The 17,221-nt window shown below is 39.8% G+C and overlaps 1 protein-coding gene across 1 annotated transcript in view; it reads right to left on the bottom strand.

Annotated features, from left to right (window-relative positions):
- Positions 1 to 17,221, bottom strand: part of LOC306945146 (uncharacterized protein) — a gene marked incomplete at its 5' end in the record, with an annotated part of 73,795 nt that overhangs the window by 53,092 nt on the left and 3,482 nt on the right. Inside the window, 1 exon segment of the mRNA XM_079533851.1 lies at positions 6,850 to 7,031. Within this exon segment, the coding sequence (XP_079389977.1) occupies positions 6,850 to 7,031 (182 nt within the window).

Here is a 17,221-nt window from a genome sequence, read left to right as displayed (position 1 = left end):
TGATGTCATCTGTCCGGACTTCAGTAAGGCCTTTGACAAAGTACCCCACAACATCCTTCTGTCTACATTGGAAATGTACAGATTTGGTGGGCGGAGCATTCAATGAACAAAGAACAGGCTGCAGGATCGAGTCCACAGAGTGGGGCAGGTCAATGGCTCAATGTCTGGATGGAGATCAGTGATGAGAGGTGTCCCATACGGGTCACTGCTGGGAATGATACTCTTCCAGTATCTTCATCAATGACATTGACAGAGGTTGAGTGCACCCTCAGCAAATTTGCTGATGACACCAAGCTGTGGGGTGCAGTCAACACATCAGAGAGATGGGATGCCATCCAGAGGGACCTAGACAGGCTTGAGCAGTGGGCCCAGGAGAACCTCATGAGGTTCAACAAATCCGAGTGCAAGATCTCACACCTGGGTCAAAGCAACCCTCACTACCAATACAAGCTGGAGGATGAAAGGATTGAGCACAGCCCTGCTGAAAAAGGCCTGGCGGTACCGGTGGATGTTAGCCAGCAGTGTGCTCTCACAGCCCAGAAAGCCAACCATATCTCAGGCTGCATCAAAAAAAGTGTGGCCAGCACGTCCTGCCCCTCTACTCTGAACTGAAGGCCTCACCTGGAGTACTACATCCAGATGTGGAGTCCTCAGTATAGGAGAGATGTGGACCTGTTGGAGTGAGTCTAGAGGAGGGCCACAAAAATTAACCAAGGGATGGAACACCTCTCCTACAAGGACAGACTGAGAGAGCTGGGGCTGTTCAGCCTGAAAAAAGAGAAGGTTGCAAAGTGACCTGATAGGAGCCTTTCAGTATCTCAGGGGACCTACAGGAAAGAAGGGGACAGACTCTCTAGCAGAGTCTGCGGCGAGAGAACAAGGGGAAATGGCTTCAAACTCAAAGAGGGGAGATTTAAGTTGGACTTAAGGAAAATGTCCTTTATAGTGAGGGTGGTGAGGCACTGGAATGCCTAGCGACATGGTTGATGCCCTGTCCCTGGAGACCTTGAAGGCAAGGTGGATCAAACCCTGAGCAACGTATTTTAGCTGTGCATGTCCCTGTTCATTGCAAGGAAGTTGGACCAGATGACCTTTAAAGGTCCCTTCCAACTCCAAGGATTTTACAATTCTATGATCTATTAGAAACTTAAATATGAAAAGGCTTAGCCCTGGCAGTGGTCTGGTCTTTTTGATTTTTAAAGAAAAGAGTTGGAGAGGTTATGTGTTCACCACTATTGCTCTAAACCTTGCCAGAGCCAACCTGGACCACAATACACTCAACAGCAAGGGAAACGAGGCTTCAGCAAGCAAAGGGTGAAATCTGCCATACAGCAGCACCTTTCCTTGTGCAGTTAGCTGTCAAACACTGACTGTGAGGCAGACTGCTTTGTGCTCTGCTGTAGGAAAGATTGTTGGTTCTGGCTGGAAGAAGCACTACTTGCTCGAGAAGCGCATTCCCATGGAATGACTTTGGAGTAGGTGACTCCAAACTCACCCCTAGCTCAACACACAGTAACTGCTAATACACCATCTCAAACTGGAACTAAATCTAATGCTGTCATACTGAAATCCTTCCACCTTTCTCATGGACTTTTTTGGGGACACTGGTATTTTTTTTTCATTTTGTGAGATTATTTAATGTGTCACCTATCACAATAAACTTCAACTTAAAACAGCCTTAATAAATTAATTCGCTAGAAAACAGTCAGCATTGTTCACACCACCCAGCCTAAAAAGACATGCTGTTTCTAAGTGGATTTCACACCATCCCTATCTATAAAATATTTTAACAATAGAACAAAAAGAGAAGAATTTGAAATGTTTCCCAAATAAAATTCACCCTGGCAACCATTCAAACAGCATAAACATTTTGATACAACTTACAGAAACAACATTAGGTAATGTTTTATGATGCTCATTAAGCTGTCATGTTCTAAATCACAGCCAACATCAAGTGATTTCTTCCACTCCTGTACTATTTAAGTCTGGCAAATATGCACTGTATATGAAAGGTGTCAAGTAAAATTGCCACAGGATATACTGGAAATCCCTGCACCAGCTGCATACTCCAACAGAAAGAAAATGTCTTTTGATTCTATAGCCTGATAAGTTGCTGGAATTGCTGGAAGGCTACAGCAATCTCTGAAAATAAAGCTTCATTACACCTGCACGGAAAGGTGCATTCAGTCCATTTTGGAAGCTGATCCTACAATCCTACATTTCAGAAAATTGCTGAAAGCCATTGTGATTTCAGTGGGAATTGGTCATTAACAGCACAGGTGCAGATCATGCAACAGGCAGTGTCAGCATAACACCTTCCCACATTTTCTGGTTCTTAAGAATTCCATCTGATAATGGCAGAAGCAGGTTGTAACAGCAACTTTTTTGCCATAGATCAAAGCGCTGCTCATTTGGAGACATAATAGAGACACGTTCCTCTTTAGGACTTCATTTCCTCTGTGTGTTAAAAGAAAGGAGCAAAAAAATATCAACTTCTTCCTATAGCTGAAAAGTTATTTTACACTGGCTTTCCTACAGACCCTTTCAGCCAATTGCAAAGTCTCTGCAGTCTTTGCTGAATTCCTATATTGTTGGCATAAAAGTCCAATTTAATACAGCATTCACATCAATGTGTACCAGGAAAATATATATTTATTAGTTACAGTGTATATTAAATAAGTAAAGCACATATTAAATAAGATCCTGTAATCATAACAAGTATTCCTGTTACGTGAAGTAAATCCCACATAGCAACCCACCATTGGTATTTATAACCAAATGCATCCTTGCCTGACCCTGGTGACATTTCACCAGCAGTACCTTTGGTCTCCAAGCTGATACATGCTTCCAATCTCAAAACAACCAAGACTGATAAAATATGCTTTTTCAAACCCAAGAAAGGACTTTTCCAAAGAAGATGGAAAGAGGGAGAACAGCCAATGAAAAAGAAAATTCAAATGGGCTCAATTCAATTTAGATTTTGTATTACTACTCTTTGAAGATTTATTTTACTTAGTAGTTTATTATGGGATGGAGTATTCTGTTGTTGGTTTTGCTTCTTTTTGTTTTACTTTGTGTGTGGCGGGGTGGTTTTTGTTTTTGTTTTTAAGGATGAAGAAGAACTGACAGAAAAATATATTCAGGTTGCTACTCCAAATTTGCCAAGCTAAGGATATCATCTTTTCCCTTCACCAAGGACAGTCTTGAGGATGAAATCCCTTGCCATGTGTCAGTAGAACTGCAATCTTTCACTTGCACATCCCTAGAAATCCTAACCGTAAGGCTGAGGACTGAACAGGTTAAGAGCAGTAGTTTTTCAGAGAATCATGATGTTAGAAAAACCCACTGAGATCATGAACCAGAATGAGGAGAATCTCACAAGGAATTTCACACGGTTTCAGTTTCTCAGTAACTTCTAGCACTTTCAAAAATCAAAGGACATTACATAAGTAAGCACATAGTACCAAAGAAAACAAAGAATGAAACAACCAAGAACGCACCAAAAGCAGGTCCTCACTAAGACACCTCCTTACGTAAATGGCAAGAGAAAGGGGTTTCCCCCATAAGAATTCTAAAGAGCTGCTACATACCATAAGAATTCTAAAGATACATTTTGGCAGAGCTGCTAAATACTAAAAAGCCAATACTCAGAAGTACCAGAAGAGCCATGCTCACGAAACAGACGTCATAAAACCAGGATTATGAAATTCCACATTTGAATACTAAGTTTGATTCTCTTGTGTTAAATAGCTGGCCTTCAAGAAATTATCTATCTGTAGATTAGTATGTACTTCCTTCTCCTTGGCACAAACAGTAAACATTTTGGTAACAAATCAGTAAATATTCTTACTGATAACATGCCCATAAGATACCGAGAGAAAGTCATTTTCATCAGCAAAGGCATTAACAGAAATAACAGCAACAAAGCCTTAAGGCAGCCACCAAGGTAAATAATCACATCACTAAATACAGACCTCAAATTCTACTGGGTTCCTTTCAACTTTTGGAAGAAGGTACTGTAATACTGTTTTGACCCTTTTTCTGGTGATCAAAAACAGTTATTCCCTTCCAAAGGGAACAGCTTCTCATTTTAAGGTGCATAAGCAGCAAAAGAAATTAAGCATTTGCACTTAGAGGCCAGTGTACGAAAAGATCATATTTGTTTTGTTAAGGTAAACTTTACACAGTAAATCAATGAGCCACTGCCTTTACTAATTACACAGATGGAAACAATAGTGCAAGATATTTGTTTGCATATTTTTTCTACTACATTTTAATAAGCAATGAGATCCAAAGTCAGCAACATCTCAATAGCATTGATGGTACACACAGTTGACCTAGACAGCAATTTGCTGGGTTTATTTCTCATTCCAAACTACCTTTGCAAATTTCACATTACAAACCCACTCAGAAATAGACTGGAACAACTATGTTATATGACACAGCACCTTACGACAAGTTAACGACAAACTACAGAAGACTGCCTGCAATTGAGTTCTTTGATAAACCTCAATAAATTTTTTTAAGTTCCAATTACAGAAATATAATCAACTTCACAAAGGTGGTAAGATTTATTTAAATTATTTCTTTTCTGATGCAAATATTTCTACTTATAGGATTTGGTCCATACAGCATTTAAACGCTTATGAAAGCATCAACAAATTCAGGTTCTGGGACTGAAAGCGATGTGAATAGGCCTCCTACATCTCAAATGAAAGCTGGGGACGTAAGGGTGTACTTGGATTAACACTGCTACTCCACTGACACCACATTCTTGGTGCTGGGGATGCTGCCTGTATTACTAGGTGAAGAACTGCCTTCAGTTCCAAAATGCGCAGACTCTACTGCCACTCCAAGGCAGGGGGAGGCACAACAGTTTGTAGGTCTACCTGCTTTGATCACTACAACAGACAGGCAAAATTATTATTAGCCTAGATCCTCTCAATGCCAGGTTTACACTCCTAGTGCTGAGCACCAGCATGCGCCAACAGGAAAGAAATCCAACATCAAGAGCAAGATGAAAGCAGTAAGAAACATCAGACCAAACACTTGCCCACCTGGGAGATTTTTTTAGAAAGATGTATCTCACTGAAATACATTTGTATCCACACACTGTCTCGTCATCTCAGTAGTACAGAGCACCACTACAAAACAAGATGCTAACAACACATGAGGAAGCATGTGACAGAACACTGGTTAGTGACTTAAAGTCGACACAAGAAGTTCACTATCACAAACTGGTGCACAAAGATGTCATTATTTCTGATAAGTTTTTCTTAAAAAAACAAATCATTTTAGAGCTGTTTGTCACAGGAAACGTACTTAATGTTTTAGACACAGTGGTCTTGCAGACTAATAGAGATGCTTCTCCTCTCTCAAGGAAAAAATGAGGAAAAGAGATGGATCTAAATGCTTTAATGTTATAAATTTTAAAAAATGGTACTTTGCTTCCATATTAAAATCAAAGCGATAAAGCATCCTGGAAACAAACAGGCAAGATATCTTTAAATAATGCATAATCATAAGGTGTTAAGAAAGCTTATAAATGTGACTTCCACAGATCCAACAGAATCTGTTGCTCACCTACCTTTCCAGTTTAACTACTGCCTTCCCAAGTGTACTTGTTACAGTTCAGGACAGCACACTGACTCTGATAATCTATTAAGAACTGCAATATCACAAGTAAATAACGTACAAGCTCCCCCGTGTATCATCTCACGTACATATATTTAGAAAAGTCAGTTCCTGACGGTTGCTTTCACTTGATACAGCATGAAAATTCCATATTCAGTAAATGGAGAAGCATGTCCATAAATAATGCTTATTTTAAGTACTCAGATAGTAACGACTTCCCTGTTTCTCAGTGACTAAAGCCCCACTGGCCAAAAGGTGAAGCCAACTGCATGAGTGGGAATGGGACAATGAGAAGACTCCCTTCAGGGAGATTTGAAACAACAAAAAAAGGGAGTTTCTCAACTGCAGCTGATGCAAAGTGACACAGAATTGTTCACTGCAGGGGAGCAGGACTAGATATCCTTCAGTGGTCCCTTCCAACTCTAAATATTCAATTGCTCTAACTGAGGAGAACAAGACTCAATCAGTCTGCATTCTGTTCACATGTGCTATGCTTTCTCCTTAAAAATCACAGAGAGCAGAGGTTTCTCAAACACATGCAGAAATACTGTTTATTTTACAAAAGCAATGGATTAGGCTTAAGGCCTTCACGATGAAAAGCTGACGTTTCTTTTTACAGTACCACCTTCTTAAACTGACAAGATTTCCTTATCTGTAACTGAAGCACTGCTGTAACTAAGTTGTTCTGTGGCTTGATCAGAAATCGCAAGGATCTGTTATTTTCAAGAAACAAACTGAAGAGCACATTAACCGTGTTGAATCAAGCAGGAACAAAAGCAAAATCACACACAAACACAATGCCATTTTATCACAAAACTTATCAGTCCATTATCAATTTTCTGCCAGCATGCATTTCAGTTGAAGAAAAATTCTGTTACCTTGAATATGCAAGTTATCACAAAATGTTAACGGCAATGTTAACAAATCACTCTAGAGCTGTAATCAGGGTTCTGCAAACAACCTACACCTTAAAGAAAACCAACTTCCTTTGGTCTTCATAAACAACGTAGATATCAGTAAAGCAAATTTACAAAAAATATATGAATACAACAGAACGACTCGTGAGCTACACAAATATTAATTCTGCACGAGGATTAAACTTGCCTAGTTTTAACCACATAATTCATACAAACCATGAAAGTCTAAGATCAAATCCAATTACCTACCAGTTTGATATTCACCAATCTTAATCGCTTACCATAATTTATTACTTACTTTCCATCTATTTCCGGTCTTTTGCAGACACAGTGAAACTTGCCACCAAAATCTATATAAAGGTCATCTTCTACAACATGGAATATTTGACCAATGGCGATTTTATCTTTGGCAGGTCCCATCTGAATCAAAGGGGAGCGTCTCAACATGGCTGCAAAGGATTCCGATTTCTCTGAAGAAACCTACAGATAAAGACAAGTATCATTTCACAAAAGATACCATCTCCAGGAGGAAATAAATCGAACTCATAGAATAGAAAAAGGCTTCACTCACTAAATTACAAGTAAAGATTTCATGCCTCTGGTGCATCTTTATTAAGACACCTCGGGAGGCATCAGTTACATTTCTCCAACCCAAAATATTTCACATACTGAAGACTAAGTCTAAGATTACAACATATTCTACTACTAGTTGGGCAAGTTAACTCTAAAATGCATTCACAAAATTAGCCCTGCAAAGAACACAGCCCATATCTTTGTTACCTCCTTTGTGAAAACCAAAGCAGAGTTAGTACTCTGCAATCATTCATGCAACTATTTTTTAATGAACAGTACTTAAATCTTCATTTTAAAGAACAAAACCATTTTGACAAAACAGCAAAATTAGAAAGCATACACAGGACTGATCTAAGATGTTAAAAAAATGAACCATCCCTTTTCTTATTTTTTATTCTACAATAGCAAATAATATTTTGATTCAGTGACTAAATAAATATAATGCCAGTTATTTCCCACAGAGCTTTAGGAAAATGTGAGAACATATACCCTCCTGCTCTTCTACACTTCTGTTCTGCAGTCTGAGACTGATGGTCACGTGCTTCCCATGTCATGCTAGGCACACATACCCAGCTACATCGGAGTGAGATCCTTCTCATATATTATTCATCTGATGTACTAAACACGACTACTGCTTAAGATTACTACCACTGAAAGGGAACACACATTGTGGAAGCAATCTGTATCTGAAATCCAGAAGGTGGATCAAAGGAAATCATTTTATTGGAGAGAAGAAATACTGCTGAACATTCCCATAGTGAGTTACTATTTCCAGTAAGATACTACAGTGACTAAAGATGTTCAGAACAGCTTATGAATGTGACAGGGATACATGGGCATATTCAGAATTTGTGGCCACTCAAAGCTCTGCTCAGTGCAGAGGAACTTGGGCCTGCAATTGCCCCAAAAGGTTGGATACTAGGAAAAATCTCTTCTCTGAAAGAGCGGTAATGAAATGCAACAAGCCGCTGCCCAGGGGGTTGGTGGGGTCACCAACCTGGATGTGTTCAAGAAACATGTGGAGATGTGGCATCGAGGGACGTGGTTAGTGGGCATGGTGGTGATGGGTTGACAGTTGGACTACATGATCTTAGAGGTCTTTTCCAACCTCAGTGATTCTATGAATTCAGGACATTAAGTTTAACTAAATCACACCCCTCTCACCAGTGAGAAAAAAAGAGTAATCTAGAATTTGTAAACAAAGCATCATAATCTCTCTTTTACAGTTACTAAGCCCTGAGAACAGAGGCTAACCCTGACTGCTTCTCCCTGGCTTTCCATGGCACTGTAGTACAGAGCAGTGGGAAACAATCACAACATAGCATGTAACACAACAGCAAAGGTAATGCACATCAGGAATTTTCTTCCTTCGTCACAGAATCACAGAATGGCTTGGGTTGGAAGGGACCTTAAAGATCACCTAGTTCCAAGCGCCTGCCATGGGCAGCGTTACCAACCACCACCATCAGGCTGCAAGTTATTTAAATCACAGAATCAAAACCATGCCTTCCTGGAGCACAGACAAAACACACCTTGCATCTGCAAACGTGTTATTTACCAAACATGACAGAACTGGGGGGTGGGGGAGGAGCAGGGATACTTTCCTCTGGCTGCTTCAAGCAAACACAAGAAAAGTCATCTACATTTCCTATGAACAGAGAAGAATGCCATCATTTTCAATTTACACATTTGGAAACTTTTACTCTCAAGGAAGTCAAAACAAGCAACAGTTTGGAATTCCAGTTTTCCTGGAATGCACAGTGTGCGCTGCTCAGACGCGATACAACCTCAGGAATTAAAGGCTAGAAATCTGACACCCCGCTCAGTTTGCTGCTTCAGAACATGGAACAGCTTAAATGTAGCATCCCGAGGACAAGGATCAAAGAACGTGCCTTCTAACACACACATGCACACAGACAGAAACCAAGCTGCTGGTGATAGTAATCCACCAGCAGAGAAACTGCTGGTGATAGTAATCCACCAGCAGAGAAGTAGGATTTCATAGAAGGAGTGCTACTATCATGTACGGTTTCAAGCATACGAATTTACAATGTAATCTAAAACCAAATACATAAAAATTGACTGCATAGGACACATTTGTAAGTGCTGCAAGAATAAATGCAAAACAGAGGAATCGATAAGAGAAAGTACTTACATGAGATGTATCATACAAATTGATGGAGCAGTGGTAACAATCAACATGCAACTTAATTCAACATAGAAGCCATAATCTTGCATTCCAAGTGATCACCCCTTCAAAATGACTCCATTTGGGCAAGAGATTACACATCAATCCTCATATAGAAATTAGGAAATCTGCTTTAAGGGAAACTGTGGTACCAAAAAGTGCAAAATTCAGGTTTTCCCCTGATATTCTCATTATAAAATCACTATAGAGTTTCAAAAATCGCTCACTTGCCTTGGAATCCAACCGATTGCCCCTCTGAAGTCACATAGTGATAAACCCTTCTCTATCGTCTATTATCATTTGGGATCACAAATATTGTTTTCAAAGATGATGAATCACATCTTAGTTGTAGCTTGCCACTCAGCACCAAGCAATGCCAGCCAAGTACAACAAAACTCCCTGGTTAACTACTTTGTCCATTGCCTGTGGCTCTTTTGCTGATTGTTTTAACCCCTCCTTTCCCAACCAGTACTACTCCATTTCTCACTCTGTGCTCCTGAGTTCAGGGAAAATTATACCAGAAATGCTCACAGCAAAGGATTTTTTCTGGACATCCAGAAAGAGCAGCTAAGTGCCACACAGAAAAACAACTTTTCCAAGCAAAAATTAACAAAAACAAACAAAAATTAAGTCAAGAGGTAATGTATAGAATCTTAGAATATTATGGGTGGAAGGGATCCACAAGGATCATCAAGTCCAACTATTGGGAATCCTGTGTGCAGGGACTCAAAAATACATATAATTTAAATCCAGAATGGCAGTATACCTAATATTGAAGACAGAGACACAAACTCAGGACCATGAGCTAGTAGAGATGCCAGCTCTTCAGAAGAATGTGTTTTCAGACAGATCATAGTCCCACATACTTCACCTGCTCTGAGACTAAACGTTTTACAAAAATCTCTCTAGGGTCCTTCAGAAATTCCTGTAAGTCTTAGTAATTTACAATAGAGCTCTTTTCCAAGCTGAGCAGTTCCAGCTCTCTCAGCCTTTCCTGTTTTAGGCTCTCTTGAGAACATCTGTGTCTCTCCTGCACTGGGGAGCCCAGAACTGGACCCAGTACTCTGGGTGCAGCCTCACCAGTGCTGCAGAAAGGATCACATCCCCCCACCTGCTGGCAAACACTTAGCCCAATGCAGCCAGGCTACTACATGCCTTCCTGACAGCAATGGCACACAGCTGACTCATGTTCAACTCGGTGTCCACCGAGACCCCCAGTACCTTTTCTGCCAGTACTGACCCCTGGCATACACTGCTACATACTGACCTGCAACTAGGCTTGTGTCACTGATAAATTGCATTCACATCATTGCTGCTCCTTTCACACAATGGCACACTGTATGCAGTATCACAAAATCATAGGGGTTGGAAGGGATCTCTGGAGATCATGCAGTCCAACCCCCCTGCTAAAGCAGGTTCCCTACATTAGGTTGCACAAGAAAGCATCCAAGCAAGTTCTGAATATCTCCAGAGGAGATTCTAGCTAATAACATCGTTCTATCTTCCTGCCAGGAAAAAACAGACCCAAAGCTCTATTCCCCCATGCAAACTCGCCTGGGAAATAATCTCTGTACACAACACACAAGTGCTGTCTTTATGCACTGATAGATGTACTGGTTCCTTCCTAGAACATAAAGTCAGAGAGACCCGATTTAGCTCGTACCAAGAATTCAGTTGTCATTCTTCACTGTGGAGTTTTCCAAGAAAATAATGCAATCTACTTCAATGGTATCACTGATCTACAAATGCACAGTTTTCTTCATCCTGCTCCCCAGAGAGGAACTTCTCAGGAGCATGAAGATCTAATTCCAGTATACAGGAATCATGGAAAGACTCCATTGAATCATCCCATCACGAATATGGCTGGGAACTGCCTACAGACAGAGAACAAGCTAAAATACAGCATTTATTCCCAGTTCTTTGCATAATCTAAAGGAGCTTTCATTAGGAAGGAACTTGCCTCAAATTTTTGAAGAGATTTAATGGCATTTTGAGTAGTACCTTCCTCCATGATTTCTAAATCTCCTTACCTGCAATCCCCACAACGGGGCTACAAAAAAACAGTGAGACAGTAAAACAGTGCTCTTCTCTGATTCTTACTGAGCATTACCCCTACAGCTGGGGTACATACAATGAATTGATCACTCATCTAGTTACAAAAGTTGGAGACCACGAAAAAGTCAGAAGCACAAAACAAAACATTCTTTCCAAGAACCTGAAGTGCAAAGACTTTTTTCCCCTTAAGAGCCTGTTTGATTTTTGCCTTTTCCTAGCCTATTTGATTTGTCTTTTAATTTTCTAGGTTTGAAAGTTATTCATAAATATTTGGATGCCTTCCACTCTCTTTGTACATAGTTTAATAATAATAATAATAATAATGCAGCTCTTTCAATAACAAGGTATTCTGCAAGGTTATAAATACTAGCCGGAAAGCTTAAGAAGTCAGTAGATTTAAAGTAGATTTAAACCCCAATAAGGTCCAAATGAAAGGAGTTTCTCCAATGGAGGAAAGTAGCATACAGATTCTGGAACAAAGCCTATGACCACACAAGCAGGGTGGTCCTATCCCACCCACTGCACAAGACATCTTTCAAACTCCAGCTACGTGTTTTGTGTCTGCTTGCAAAGACAAGCAGCCTGCACGTTGGAATGCTAGAGATATGGATGAAACATGGAGAAGTGAGATGGGAGATTGGTAACCAGAGGGCTACAGCTAGGGGGGTGAAGACAGCAGCAGCAAGCAGCATGCAAAGATTGCAATCCTCTACTTAACTGTGAAATCTGTCTCCTCAGCACTGCCACCCATAGCTAGAAAGGTTTTTACATCCCAGCTTAGTTACATAAAGTAATAAAATGAAAAAACTGATGTGGAATAACAAGTTGGTACAATGCCACACAGCTAAAGGAAAATGGCTGTGAGATGCCCAAACCTGACTGGAAAAGGTCCTGAGTGATCTGACCCAAGGTTGTGTTGGTTGGAGCTATGGGTCTGAACCAAAGACCCTGTTCAACATGTATTATTTTATTTAATGAATAGAGAAGACTGAGATCCTGCTATAAAGAATATTAAAATTCATTAAGCCTTAGCCTGACCATATACATACATTGATAAGGCACTTATTTCAACCAGCAACCTAAAAAGACTCATGGCTCTCTACTGGCCTACCAGACTTCTCCACACACTGTAACTACTAAGAGTGTGCAGTGTTAATTGGATGTAAGCCTAAATACTAGGAGTTTTTAAAAAGTTGTTGTAGCCTCAGTAAGGTAACAGCTCCCAGTGATTCACAGCTTGTTTTTTAATTCCTCTCCAGTGCTCTTTGACTATTTTTAAATCTAATTCCACTTTTTGCTAAAACATCCTTTTGAAATCAATTCTACGCTGTAAGCAAGGTGCAACTAAAAACTCATCGAAAAACTGAAAAATTTAATAAGGCAAATATTTAAATGTTACCCAGTATTTTTAAAAACTTGATGGACAAAGCAGATGGGAAACTATGCACAATATAAAAAAAAAAATTATTCTTCACACAGCTCTGCACAAAGCAAATTAGGTCACAAGTGTGAGCTGTAAGCGTGCAAGTAATTTTATACAACTGCCAGCAAAATTCAGCTAATAAAGTTCATGAGCAGCTGAATGGGATTCAAAGCTCAACGAAATCCCATCGATAGCATACAGTAATAATCAAAGACAGCACAAACTCAAGAGTTTACTCTTTGTGTTTTGCAACACAGTGTTTTTTGCAACGTTCCCACTGTAACAGAGCTGTTTTCCTCCTTATTGATGGCCAGAGGTTTTGTCCTATCTAAGAAAACAAAACTTAAAAAACTGAAACAACTGAAGTTCAGACTGCTTGCCAACAGATTGAACTCACAGTCCAAATTGGACCACCACAAAGACAAGGAAGATCTCTTCAGTTTCCCTACAATGAGAGACTTTTCCATTTTATTCCATGAAAACAGATAATGGTGAGAAGCTAGCATATCATTCTTGCTAATAAAGGGTTCTGAAAATTAACTACCATAGAAAAACTGAAACAAAAACAAGATTTGTGTTATTTAATAAAGCTACTGAAGGAAAACGGTCCAAAGAGAAAGCATAAAAGAAGGACCCGTGATTCAAAGCAGAAATAAAAGCTGTGATTCAGGGAAAAATCTATGATTAATGACTGTAAAGTCACAAAGGACGGCTCTAAAAGCAATCAAGGAGAAAACTGGAAACTTCCCTGGTAGAAAGCAAGAAGACATTAACAATAAGATTCATACAATTTCCTTTCCTTGCAAAGACTTTCTATGCCCAGACTCTGTAAACACAAGAGTTGTACACCATCTCACACCATGATGAACTGAAATCTTCAGGGGAAGCATTTTAGCTGCAGGGAATGCAATGTATTCTAGCATTCATCATCTCAAATCTGCAGCCCAGCACAAGAAATAACAGAAAGCTCTATCTGGGATCACAATGGAGCAGATGCCAAACATTTATCTTCCCAGCTTTAAAGTCTCCTTTGCTCTTCTGCACATCATGTTCTGAAGACAAAGGGATTTGGACATTGAGGGAACAGCAGCATTTCTAAAGGCACAAACAAACAAAAGCAGAGAAAATCCAGCAGTAACACATCCATAAATTTCTATCCAAACCTGAGTAATGATGCAAATTTCAACCTCAGTGATAGCCAAAAAAACAAACCATCCAGCTCTAGATCCAATATAAATAGTGTCTACAGCCATGTCTTCAAAGGAAATTTGGGGGAAAAAAAAAAAAAGAGAAGGGAGAAGAAAATACCTTTTTTTCATTAACAGAAGGTGATATATCAACAATAGAACCATGGAGTGGTTTGCATCAGAATTGATGACTGAAAAAGGCAAAAAGCTCTTTTACCTAGAATAGGATAAAGGAAATTGACTGCTATGCTTCCATTCTTATCTTTATTAAATCTTTATTAACATTCAAAAACTCACATATTTATTTTAACTGTCCAGAGGTATTTCCCATCAGAACCTTAAAATTAAACGCATCCCCAAAGAATCACCAAAAAGCAAAACACACTTTTTCACTCGTTCCAACCAAAAGAGGAACATCCATACATTTTCCCCAGTACAAAGTAGAAATGGGGTTTCAGTTTAGAAAGCAAAATAAACAAACCTCTTTAGCCAAAAAGGCTGGAAGTAAAACTGAAATTAAACACTTCGGCATCCCTTGTGAGAAGCAGTGACTAAGTGTGCTGGCAAAGCATCATTTACATTTCACTGAAGATATTAGAATTTTTGGCAACTAATTCACTGTGCAAGCCCAATGATTTGTAAGGCACTCTCCTGAAAATCTTGGCCCCTTGTTTTTTTTTTCAGTAGTGCAGATGGAGTGTCAAGCAGCACAGCTATGGCCCAGGTATCTGCATAACCTCCAGGACCACGAAGGTAAATTCTGGCAGTGACTCGCCAATGCACCACAAGTGCCAACACTCCCATGGGGCCTGCAGCACAGGAACTGAAGTGCCTGAGGAAAAGACCCCCACCCTGAGGGCACTCTGAGAAAGCAACGCCTCTCTGTACCACTTGTGGGCAGCTTGGGCAAAACCTTCCCACACTGTTTTAAACCTCTGTTGTAAGCCAGGGGACTCAACTCTGCTTTCACTGATCCATCGGCAGTTGGCTCAGCTATGGGCTCTGGAAAGTGAAGTGTATCTTATTTTTCCAATTAATACTTTTAAAAGCCCTGTTAGAAATCCCACACGGATATCTACTTTACGTGGATATCCAACACCAAAAGAAACACTGGAACAGAATCTCTGATGTTGCCTTCTTACATGCATGTTTTATGGTTGACAACTTGAAGGGAAAAAAAAAGTCTAAGATTCTATGGCTGAAAATGCAGTACTTTATGTGAAGGTCAGACTAGACAGCTACAGCGACCCTCTGCAGCCTAAAACTCAGTTGTTTAATCTTCAGTTATCTAAGTACCTATACAGTGTCAGTAACACAGATACCATTTTTCCCTATGCTGTATGCAAGCAGTGACATTTCCAGACACGTAACTCCAAGGAAGATCTGTAAGAGCTGAGCCAATTCACTGACTTCCACCTGGGAAGAGTTGGTACTAAGAAGGAGGCCAGTACACAACAGAATCCACAAAGCTAATGTGAACTGCACGCTGTAACTGATTTTCACTGAAAAATCTTCATTTTGTGCCCATTTTGTAAGAACCAAACCTCAGTTACATTAAGAATAGGACTTCCATATTTTGCAATAATATCCTAAAGGAACTAAAAAAGGTCACAAATGTTGTAAGAGACGAGAATGACTGCTGTCATACTTGCCATGAGGCACTGAAAAATGATGCTTAAAACTTATTAAACACACATTTTCCAAGCCAACTCCTACACTGGTTAAACTCTTTTTTTTTTTAAGTGTTTTTAAATTATATATTGGGTAGCAATTGAGAAAGGATTAGTCTTGTATTTTAAAAATAATGAAAGATTCACCGTACAGTATTTGAAAGCGAATGACGTTCATACTTCAAGTTCAGTCTCTGCCTTGCTCTTAACTTTCCACCAAGCTCCGTATTTTGGCACTTGTTACAGTGCTGACTGAAGAATGGCATTTTATTTCTGCATGCAGAATAACTTCTAATTAGAATTGTTTCAGCTGTGCAGACAGCATTATATTTGTATGTTGCAATTGTATATATATAGTCCTCACAATAATGAGCAACATAATACTGTGAAGTAAGCGTGTTCTAAAGAGATGCAAGTAACACTTAAGCAAATACACGTAGCACTTAACCACTACAGCATCGTGGTGGAAACTACCCTTCCATGTCTTCTAATTACATTTTTCAGGTAGGATCAAGCAGAACTTAAAAAAAAATAAAATAAAAAAGATCACAGGAATATTATTTGTAAGCTGTGCGGAGTTCAGGTTTTCCTGAATTGCACTTTAAATATCACAACCTCTGAGCTGTACAGAAAACTGTTCACAGCGCTGTTAAGGCTTTCCAAAGCTTCTACCTGTTTCTACATATTTCTACAACTCATCATCTAGATGCAGGATGAGAACAGTTCTTTAAACTTACAAAAGAGCATGTATTTTGGAAGATGACTTGTCACCAACGCCTTACTACACACAGCTAAATCACAGGATCACAGAATGGCCAGGGTTGGAAGGGACCTCAAGGATCATGAATCTCCAACCCCCCACCACATGCAGGGCCACCAACCTCCCCATTTAATACCAGACCAGGCTGCCCAGGGCCCCATCCAACCTGCCCTTGAACATCTCCAGGGACAGGGCATCCACAGCCTCTCTGGGCAGCCTGTTCCAGCACCTCACCACTCTCATAGTAAAGAACTTCCCCCTGATATCCAACCTAAATCTTCCCTCCCACAACTTAAAACCATTTCCCCTTGTCCTTCTAATATCTGTTCTGTCAAAGAGTTGATTTCCTTGTTTGTAGGTTCCTTTAGGTACTGAAAGGCTGCAATGAGGTCACTCCACAGCCTTCTCTTCTCCACAATCAACATCAAATGTAGGAACAAATGTAGGAAATCAAACCAAATGTAGGAATGCAGTTCATACAACAAATGTAATTTGTTTTTCTTTCGGAATTTACAGACTGCCCCTGCATGCCTTATAACACACACTGCACTACCTTAGTAAATCTAAAACCAGGTGAATTCTGACTCAGCTACACGTAAATCTGCCCCTTACTAACGTTATATAAACTATACTCTGTTTTGTTGGAGTTTGGATTTTATGTTATATAAATTGTCTCTGTATCTCTTTTCTTCTGTGACTTTAAGCAGCCATGGTTAGGATGATCAGCACAGAACCACAGAGTACATCTGGAGCGGGGAAAACTCCAGCTGTGTCACAAGGAATTAAGCACCTGTAGCTGTTTCTGGCCCCTTTC

This window comes from Tetrao urogallus, assembly GCF_951394365.1.
Source record: "Tetrao urogallus genome assembly, chromosome: 3".
Lineage (NCBI taxonomy): Eukaryota > Metazoa > Chordata > Aves > Galliformes > Phasianidae > Tetrao > Tetrao urogallus.
The sequence above is the reverse complement of the archived record's forward strand: the minus strand, read 5'-3'. Positions and strand labels throughout refer to the sequence as shown.